Source organism: Bos indicus x Bos taurus, chromosome X (genome assembly GCF_003369695.1).
Source record: "Bos indicus x Bos taurus breed Angus x Brahman F1 hybrid chromosome X, Bos_hybrid_MaternalHap_v2.0, whole genome shotgun sequence".
Lineage (NCBI taxonomy): Eukaryota > Metazoa > Chordata > Mammalia > Artiodactyla > Bovidae > Bos > Bos indicus x Bos taurus.
Window position 1 is genome coordinate 68,770,419 of NC_040105.1, and position 10,872 is coordinate 68,781,290.

Genomic DNA, 10,872 nt, shown 5'->3' on the forward strand with positions numbered 1-10,872 from the left:
AGCAAGTTGAATGAACTTAGAGCCTCTTTTACAGAATGAAATAAGTCAGAAAGAGGAAAATAAGTATCATATATTAATGGATATATATGGAATCCAGAAAAATGGTACTGATGAACCTAGTAGAGAATGGACTTGTGGCCACAGCAGGGAAAGGTGAGTGTGAGGCAAACTGAGAAACTGGCTTTGATATATATACACTGTCATACATAAAACAGATAGTGAGAAGTTGCTGTATAACACAAGGAACCCAGCTTGGTGCTCTGTGATGACCTAGAGGGGTGGGATGGGGGAAGGGAGGGAGACTCAGCAGGGAGGGATAGACATATAATTATGACTGATTTGTGTTGTAAGGCAGAAACCAACACAATATTGTAAAGCAAATTTCCACCAATTAAAAAAAATTAATCTTTTAAGCATAGAAAAATTTCACTGTGAACTTGGAGTAGGCAAAAATTTCTTAAATAGCACTAACCAGAAAGGATATTAATTGATAAATTGAACTGTATAATATTAACTCCTGTTCACTGAATAAGAACACTAAGATAGTGAAAAGGCAGCCTGTATATTAGAGAAGATATTTGCAATATGCATATTTGACAATAAACTTGTATATATAAAATATAAACTCTCTATAAATCAACAAGAAAAGATTGAGAACCCAGTAGAATGGGCAAAACACTTGAACAGGTCATTACAAAAAAGATACCCAAATGGCTAATAAATATGTGAAATGGAGCTCAATTTCCTTTGTCATCAGTGAAAAGTATATCAAAGTCACAATGCCATATCACTGCACCACCCATCAAAATATTAATATTTATAATGTAAAAGAAAGAATGTACCAAAAGTCAGTAAAAGTGTGGAGAAACCAGAACACTTGTTCCTTGCTCACGGCAGTATGAATTGGTGTAGCCACTTCAGGAAACTCTGTCAGAAGCTGAACATATGTATAATCTATGATCCAGCAATGGCATTCTTAGATGCCCTATGCAAATGCATGCAAAAGTTCATTAAAAAACATATACTAGAATATTCATAACAGCACTAATTATTCTAAAAACTGGAAATAACTCAAATGCTCATCAACAGTAGAATGGATTTTAAAGTTCTGATATGTTCACAAAATAAAATAATATAAGCAATGAAAATGAATGATTGACAGCTACAAGCAATGAATGAATTTCACAAATATATTGAATGAAATAAGCTAGATACACACAAATCATACCACAAGATTCCAATTACATAGAGTTAAAAAATAGGAAGAATGAATCTGTGATGTTAATATTTAGGTGTTTACCTTTCGGGCAGAGGGTGTTGTAATGAGTGAAGCAAGGTGCAAGGGTGGGCTTCTGATTGGTTATAATATTCTGTTTGTTAACTGTTGGTTACACAAATACATTCAATTTGTGAAAATTAATTGATCTGTTTACTTGTATTTTATGAACTTTTCTATAGAAATGTTATATTTCAATAAAAAGTAGGGGGAAAAGAGAAGACTAGGAATGACATAGGCCAAAATGCTAGCAATAAATATCTCTGGTTGGTGGAAACATGAATAATTTTTGAAAAAAAATTTATATGTTTTTATATCTTCCAACTTAATAACAATAATCAGACCTTGTTATTTGACTCAATAAAAATACAATTGTTTAAAAAATAAATTAAGTGATCATTACAATTTTAGATATAAAAGAATGCATATTATTAAAAAACTTAGGGTATAATTAACACAATGTTGTATCCATAGAGTAATATCCAGGAATGAGATTTTTTTCCTTTTAATTTTTTTAAAATTTATTTATTTTTTGGCTATGCTGTGCAGCATATGAGATCTTAGTTCCCTGACCAGGGATTGAACCTGGGCCCCCTCACACTGGAAGCACAGTCTTAACCACTAGACCACCAGGGAAGTCTCTCTTTTTAATTTTTAACTGAAGTATAGTTAACATACAATATTATATTACTTTCAAGTGTACAACATAGTGATTCAACATTTATATACATAACAAATAGAGCATCATCGTGATTCTAGTTACCATCTTTCACCAGGCAAATTTATTACAATATTATTGACTAAATTCGCTATACTGTACATTACATACCTGTAACTTATTTATTTTATAGCTGGAAGTTTGTAGTTCTTAACCTCTTTCACCTATTTCACTCATTCTCTTGTCTCCCTTCCCCTCTGGCAAACACCAATTTGTCATGCATGAGATTTTACATATGTGAATTTTCTAAATAATTATATTATTTCATTGAGGACTAACACTTTTTAAATGTAATGTATTTTCTGGGTTAATAATTCTGTAATATATATTTATTTTCTTCATAAACAGAAGTTAACTTCCCTTGGTAAAGATAGGTCTTTAATAATTATAATATGCAATTAAAATTTTGAGGACAATTAGTACATTGAGGATTTCTTGTCCTTGCCCTGAGTACCCAAACAGAATACTATTTATGTTCTAAATTCAATTTTGAATAGTGTTTCCATATCTCTTTCCCTTTGAGTGTCTACCAACTATCACTTCTTGCTGCTGTCTTCTGACTAACTTCTAGCATCTTCTGTTTTCTTAACTTTCTGCCTTTAATGTCCATTAACCTGGGAAAACAAATGACAACTGTTGTCTGAAAAGCAGTTTTTTAAAAAAGCTAAATATGAGTGAAGAGAAAAAAATCCCAAATGATACACCATAGCACACCCACTAGAATGCCCACAGACAAGAATATAGAGCAATAAGAACTCTCATACAGTACCAGTGGAAGTGTAAACTGGTGTAACAATTTCAAAAACTCTCTGGAAATATCTATGTGAACTGAAATCACACACATTTATCACACAGTAATTCCTTTCATAGATTTATTTTCAATGTAAATGAATCTGTGAACCAAAAGACAGGTATAAAAAGGTTCATAGCAGCATTTTTGGTAAGAACCACAAACTGAAAAAAAGATAATGTCCACCAGCAATTGACAGGATAGCTGTGGTATAATCATTCAATGTTAAAGTATATAATAATCCAAATGAACAAATATTGTTATATACAACAAGGATAATAAGATATAGTGGGGTTTTATTGTAAAAAAGAGAGAGAGAGAGAGAGAGCTACAAATGAGTACATGTTGTATAATTCCATTGATATACCAAACTCAGAAACCAGCAAAACCAATCTGTGATGATAGAAGTCAGAATAGGGGTTTCCTCTTGGGACAAGTATGAGGGAAGAGATGGGAGGGGTGCCATAGGAGGTTCTGAAATGCTGGTAATGTTTTGTTTCTTGGTTGGCATAATGGTCATAAGGTGTGTTAAATCTGTCATAATTTATCAAGCTCTGCATTCATGATTTGTATACTTTTCTCTGTATATGTTATATCTCAGTAAAGCACATAATTATAAAGTTAAAATATGTTATTAAAATTATGTGGAAGACAAATAATTGTATGGAAAGATATTCACACATTTTTAAAATGCAATAAAGGTCAGAAAATATCAAAAGAATTTCAGAATGGAGAGTATAATCCCATCTTTTTATATTCACACTTAGGATGGAAAACATGACAAAGGTCACAGTCACAGGCACAGCTCCTTCATTTTTCTTTTAGCAAGAACTAGAACTGTTTGGAGACAGGTAAAGCAGAAATGTCTGAGACCAGGAGTGTAGTTTTGTGTGGCTAAGGAACAGATTTCATGGAAGGATGTGCTAGAGGGAATAAAGATGAAAATGGAGAGACAGTAGGAACCAACTGGTGAAGAATTTGAATGCTGTAGAATGGGATCAACATGTCATTTCACAGGTAAGATATTGTCACTCAATGCTATTTTTATCTATTAGATACAGGGGTAGTAGAAAATTCAACTCACCAAAAAAAAAAAAAAAAATGTGAGCTGGATTTCAGGGGCAAATTACATCTTTTTTTTTTTTAATGACTGCAGAATTTAAAATCCTCTCTGAACTTACCCCTGGGCAGTACCTGTCTAGACAAGGAGCTTGGGGTTCTTCTGGGGAAGGGGAAAGACCAGGATGAGGGATCTTATCAGATATGATCTCAATTACACCTTTGCAACAATTCAAAAGATGCTGCAGCTTTCCACAAGATTCTCCAAATATATGATTAGCATGGAAACAGAACATTTCTACCTGGTAGAACATGCACATTCACTTGTATAAAAATTTATGTCTTTAGTCCAGCTTGCTCCTGAGCCACCTGATTTGCTACTTTAAGAAAGCATCTGGAATGTAGAAAATGTCAAGTTTAAGTGTCTGGCCCCTCAAGTGCCCTCTGAAGGAATTTCAGGGCACAAGATAACTGAATTCAACATTACTATCAAGAATTTTAGGAAGGATTTCAATTGTGGCTGCAGAAAAATGCAAATTTTTCTCCTCAATATTCCACTGCATACTCTGATGGTTGAAAGCTAGGATTTAGCTCAATTACTTTGGTAGCAGTCCCAGAATATAAAACAGCTGACCCGTCTTCCTAGTCAAAGTATTTGAATTATGCCTCCCTAAACACATGACCCGGAGAAGGTGATGGCACCCCACTCCAGTACTCTTGCCTGGAAAATCCCATGGATGGAGGAGCCCGGTAGGCTGCAGTCCATGGGGTCGCTCAGAGTCGGACACGACTGAGCGACTTCACTTTCACTTTTCACTTTACTGCATTGGAGAAGGAAATGGCAACCCACTCCAGTGTTCTTGCCTGGAGAATCCCAGGGACAGGGGAGCCTGGTGGGCTGCTGTCTATGGGGTCACAGAGTCGGACACGACTGAAGAGACTTAGCAGCAGCAGCAGCAGCAAACACATGACCAAACACCTGAATAATCAGGTCCTGTTCTGGTGTTGCTGTTCCCACCTCCTGGAGCCCCAACTGCTAAATGAAGAAACAGAAAATCCATTCATTTCTGTCTTATCACCTTCATCCTCATCTCCCTCCCTTCCTAGTGCACTTTGGCTCTAGCCACCCTGAATGACCAGTGTTATGCAAACTTATTTTGTACTTTTATACCTCTGAGCTTTTTTTTTTACTGATACCTCAGCTTAAGCTAAGCTAAGTCTCTTCAGTCGTGTCCGACTCTGTGCGATCCCATAGACGGCAGCCCACCAGGCTCCCCTGTCCCTGGGATTCTCCAGGCAAGAACACTGGAGTGGGTTGCCATTTCCTTCTCCAATGCATGAAAGTGAAAAGTGGAAGTGAAGTCGCTCAGTCGTGTCCAACTCTTAGTGACCCCATAGACTGCAGCCTACCGGGCTCCTCTATCCATGGGATTTTCCAGGCAAGAGTACTGGAGTGAGGTGCCATTGCCTTCTCCTAGAAAGCCCTTATAAATCCTTCCCATCCTATTCATCACTTGAGCTCAGTTCGTTCTTGAGGCATGTGTCCCCAGTCTGAGACACCTCAGACTAAGCTGTAATTCATTGCTTGTTCCTTCTTCTGTGTTTGTACCGTATGTTAACTGTCATTTCACAGAGCATATATTTTCAACTACTTTAATTATTAGTGCCTTAAATAAACAGGGCTAATCATCTGTGACAGAGAAGGCACGTGCAACCCACTCCAGTATTCTTGCCTGGAAATTCCCATGGATGGAGGAGCCTGGTAGGCTGCAGTCCATGGGGTCGCTAAGAGTCAGACACGACTGACGCGATTTAGCAGCAGCAATCATCTGTGATGGGCAGATGGTATGAAAGAAAGTACTTTTATTGAGACTCTGGCAGACAGGTTCAAATCCTGATCTCTTCCACTTGTTTTTGCCTGACTTTGGACAGGTAAATTCACCTCTCTGACTTAGTTTCCATACATTTGAATCAGTTCTAATGAGGTGGATGAAACTGGAGCCTATTATACAGAGTGAAGTAAGCCAGAAAGAAAAACACCAATATAGTATACTAACGCATATATGTGCAATTTAGAAAGATGGTAACAATAACCCTGTATATGAGACAGCAAAAGAGACATAGATGTATAGAACAGTCTTTTGGACTCTGTGGGAGAGGGAGAGGGTGGGATGATTTGGGAGAATGGCACTGAAACATGTATAATATCATATATGAAACGAGTCGCCAGTCCAGGTTCGATGCACGATACTGGATGCTTGGGGCTGGTGCACTGGGACGACCCGGGGGGGTGGTATGGGGAGGGAGGAGGGAGGAGGGTTCAGGATGGGGAGCACGTGTATACCTGTGGTGGATTCATTTTGATATATGGCAAAACCAATAAAATAGTGTAAAGTTAAAAAAAAAATAAAAGTAGCTACCTCATAGTTAAGATTAAGTGATTCAGTGAGATAAGTGAAAACACCAGAAATAGTGTCTGGCACAAAAGTGCTCCACTATTATTACCATTGTTTGATCCTACTCCAGAATGTAAGCTCTACACAGAAAGGGATAATCATTACGTTTGTACTCTGGTGTACCCCTAGTACCCAGTACTGTGCCTAGCATGTGACACATACTCAAGAAATATATGCTGAATGAGTGGATGAATTAATGAATCTGTGAAATAATTCTCATCTTCAGTATCCTCCCCTCCAAATCCTCTATTGCCTATTAGCTTTACACCTCACAGAAAAACTTTGTGGTGCTTCATTGAACATCCCCCATCCCTTACCCTTTTGCTTTACCTCTGTTTATTACCGCCTTTCATGAATTCTCTCTAACAAGTTTGACTGTAGCAGGAACCACTCCAACAGCAGCTTGGGCCAGGCAGAAGTAGGGGGCGGGTGAGGAGGACTTAGAGTGGGGCGTGGCCACCACGTCGCAGAACCCAACTGCGCCTGCGTAGGCTGCGGCAAACCCTAGCTCTGTGAGGTTTGCGGTCATTGCTGGCTGATGTTTGTGTAGGAAGATAGCTTCTCTCACCAGCTGTCACTTCTGACCCGCCCAGCTCCCGGGCCTCTGGCTTTGGCTTTGTGCTGAGGCGCCAACACACCTACCATCCTCTCTCTGACGGATCGCAGACCTCCCCGTTCCTGTCTCCTGGAACCATGTCTCTGGTAAGCAAGAATGCGTGTCACCGCAGCGCAGAGACCACTGCAGATTACAGCGACTTCCATGGTGAGATGCAGGCTACTGATGCCTCTGGGCTCCCCGCTTCCATGATAGTTCCTGATGCCCCCCAGGGCCCTCAGGCGCCGGTCGACCCTCAGGTTGCCAGCGCTTCCCAGGCTGCGCAGGACCCAAAAGACCTCGATGTGCTGATTGATGAGCAGTCCCGACGTTTGGGGGCGCTCAGGGTGCACGATCCTCTAGAAGACAGGTCGATTGCTTTGGTGAATTTCATGCGCATGAAAAGCCAAATCGAGGGGTCTATTCAGCAGACAGAGATGCTGGAGTTCCTCAGAGAATACTCAGATCAGTTCCCTGAGATCCTCAGACGAGCCTCAGCCCATCTGGATCGGGTCTTTGGGTTGAATCTGAGAGTTCTTGATCCCCAAGCTGACACCTACAACCTAATCAGCAAACGGGGTCTCCAGACCAATGATTGGATAGCAGAATCCCTGGACATGCCAAAGGCAGGTCTCCTGGCCTTGGTCCTAGGTCACATTCTCCTAAATGGTAACCGAGCAAGAGAGACTTCCATTTGGGATCTGTTGCTAAAGGCTGATGTGTTAGGTGAACCCCAGAGGATCAACATCCCCTTTGGGAACACAAGGAACCTCCTAACTACTGACTTTGTGCGTATGCGATTCTTGGAGTACTGGCCAGTGTATGGCACTAATCCCCTTGAATTTGAGTTCTTGTGGGGTTCTAGAGCCCACAAAGAAATCACAAAGATGGAAGCCCTGAAGTTTGTGGCAGAGGCCCATGATGAAGAACCCTGGAGCTGGCCAGAAGAATATAATAAGGCCCTAGAAGCTGACAAGGCCAAAGAAAGAAGCCAGGCTGCTGGCTTAGAGTTCTGGTCAGAAGACACTATGAATGATAAGGCAAATGATTTGGTCCAGTTGGCCATTAATGTCACAGAGGAGTTGTTACCTATACATCAGGATGAGCTATTGGCTCACACTGGCAAAGAATTTGAGGATGTGTTTCCAAATATCCTCAGTCGAGCTACTCTAATACTTGATCTGTTCTATGGGTTCTCTCTGATTGAGGTTGATACCAGTGAGCACATTTACCTCCTTGTCCAGCAACCAGAATCAGAAGAAGAGCAAATGATGCTAGAGAGCCTGGGGAGACCCACTCAAGAATATGTGATGCCAATCCTGGGTTTGATCTTCTTGATGGGCAACCGTGTCAAAGAGGCCAATGTCTGGAATTTGCTTCGGAGATTTGGTGTGGATGTAGGGAGAAAGCATGCCATCACCTGCAAACTTATGAGACAGCGCTACTTGGAATGCAGGCCACTCTCCTATTCTAATCCAGTTGAATATGAGCTTCTATGGGGTCCTCGAGCTCACCTTGAAACCACCAAAATGAAAGCCCTGGAGTACATGGCCAGGCTCTACAGAAAGCAACCACAGGACTGGCCAGAGCAATATAGGGAGGCTGTTGAAGATGAGGAGGCCAGAGCCAGATCTGAGGCAACTGCCATGTTCTTCTTTGGCCCCATGTGAAGTCTGAGGGAAGTGTGTCACTTCAGTTAGGTGGCATCAATTAAAGGGGCCTGGGGAAATGGGTATTGGGGCCCCAAATCAGAAATTGGGCAGGGTTGGGGTGAAAAGTACACATTGTGCTTGCTATTTGTGTTCCATTTCTAATAGTATTTTCTTCCTTTTAATATACCCTGAATTAGATTCATGATCAGTGTTTAAAAATAGAATTGCTCATTTGTCATTTCTGTCTTGTTTCATTATAAAAGTTCATATGGCTGCATAAAATATATTGGTAATATTTACATCTTTCTATGATGTGGAAGAAAATGTATAGCTTTTCTTTAACCATTTGAAATAATCAATGAAATGGTCTCATACAGGAGTTAAGTAACAACAGTGATAATATACACACAAGAAAAACACAAAATCATTGGTCTGTTGATGTTCTCCCATCGTGTCTACTGTTTTTTTTTTTTTAATTACTGGCATTTACCTGTATTTGCTTTGTGGTTCCAGAGTGTAGTGAAAAATAAAAGTTTAATGAATTAGTCTCCATGCTTAAGTACTATTTTATTCCACAAACATTTATTAAATATCTGCCATGCTGTAAGCACAGTGCTTCATGCTGGAAATATAAGGGTGAGGAAGAGCCAGTTGAGCCTCAGGGCTTAAGGGGGAGGGTCTGTGAAAGTAAACCAACAATTATATTATTGTTGTGGCAAGTGGTATAATAGGGGTAAGCTCAGAGATCTATGAGAGTTTGCAGGAGTAACTCCCAACTAAACTGCAAGTTGTGGGAGGGGACAGTGAAGGGGCAGGGGTGTCACACAAATGGAGGAGTGGTCAGAGGTGGTGGCAGGGGAGGATGCGGTGGTATGCAGGGCTAGGGACAAGTTAACCTTTAGTGACTTCTAAAGACCCGAGGTTGGGAAGAGGGAGGGAAGGAGGGCTAGTCCATGAAGTCAGGGGCAGTATGTAAAATTGCTTCGTGGGATTTACATGAAGCTCAGGAAGAAAATGTTGAGTTCAAGTTAAGAGCAGAGTGAGAGAAATAAGCCTGTGGCAGAGATAACAAAGTTTCAGATTCTCAGAGAGTGGGTCTTAGAAATCAACAATGATTCTCCTGAAGGCAGCTAGTCCTGCATCTCCGTCAGACCTAACAGTTCAAGTGGAGGAACTCTGAATGGCAACCTCAGCTGCGCTGTTTATTTCTGCACTCAGCCGTTAAGGTGAGTGTTAGTATTTTGGTTCTCTTCATCCAGATCCGGGGTCTCACAGCTTTTAACCCTGCTTGCAGCTCTCCCCTAGAGAGCTGGCAGCAGCAGCTAACAATTCCTGTAAGGGAGCCCTGGCTTAGTAGTATATTATACCTAAAGTCACCTCTAATGCAAGGTTGCGGGGGAAGAAGGGGGCTGCCTATCAGTGGTGTAGGTTTTATGCTTCGTCTCCTCCTGGCATCCATAAGCTTTCTGCCCTTTCATCCATTTAATCACTAGAGGCTACCCTCAACTGCCACCTTCTATCAGATGAAAGAGAGGACTTTCCTCACATTTTCGTCAGTCTCAAGAAGAGAACAACACAATCGTCTAACGTGGGAGAGGGCACAGGAAGAGGGGAGATACACTCTTTCGGTCCCAAGTCCAGCAGCAGTGCCGAAGGCAAACGAGCTGCCGGCTTGGGGAAGTCACTGCGCAGGCGCACTCCACGGTTGCCTAGGCGATAGCGCCCCAACTCGTCTCAGAGATCTCCCCTATCGTTGCATTCCCAGGAAAACTAAAGGCTAAGGGCGGAATTTCCAGGGACAAGAAAATGTGTAACTGGAGAACTAAAGGGGTTCTTTAAAATAGGATGGAGGTGGAGTTGTGAGGCAGGAGAATATTCAACTAAAAATCTGGGACCTTGAAATAGTGTACGACTTCCAAGCTAAACCGAAAGCCTCTCATTATTCAGCCTCCTCGGACCCTTAGTCTGTACATGCTTGTGAGGTGGGGGAAGGGGGGAAAGCTGATAAGTCCCAAGTTTTTCTTGCTCTGATTTTTTGGGGGAATTGTTAAACTCCTGGATCCTCAAATACATCAGTTCTTCTGGGGGCAACAGTAGAGAGAAACCTGCCAAGGGGAAGGTGTAGAATCTGGACCAACCATAATGTAAAGCTGCCAACTTTTTTAATACTAAATTTATGCCAGACATTGTGCTGGGTTCTTCATCTTCTTTAGCTCCAATCTCACCACCAGTTCTCCAATAAGCATTTTAATAGTCCCATTTGATACCATGGGAAACAGGCTTAGGTAAGGTGCCCAAGGTCACACAGCCAGTCAATGAGAGCTGG

At 41.1% G+C, this 10,872-nt stretch overlaps 1 protein-coding gene across 1 annotated transcript; it reads left to right on the top strand.

Annotated features, from left to right (window-relative positions):
- Nucleotides 1-6,785: 6,785 nt before the first annotated feature.
- MAGEE2 (MAGE family member E2) lies at nt 6,786-9,098 on the top strand. The gene has a single exon (XM_027534457.1). It carries the CDS (start codon nt 6,993-6,995, stop codon nt 8,562-8,564), a length of 1,572 nt encoding a protein of 523 aa, XP_027390258.1. The 5' UTR covers nt 6,786-6,992; the 3' UTR covers nt 8,565-9,098.
- The last annotated feature ends 1,774 nt before the right edge of the window (nt 9,099-10,872 follow it).

Bases quoted from the DNA above. Each gene is read 5' to 3' on its own strand.
- MAGEE2 (XM_027534457.1), top strand. From the start codon at position 6,993: ATGTCTCTGGTAAGCAAGAATGCGTGTCACCGCAGCGCAGAGACCACT.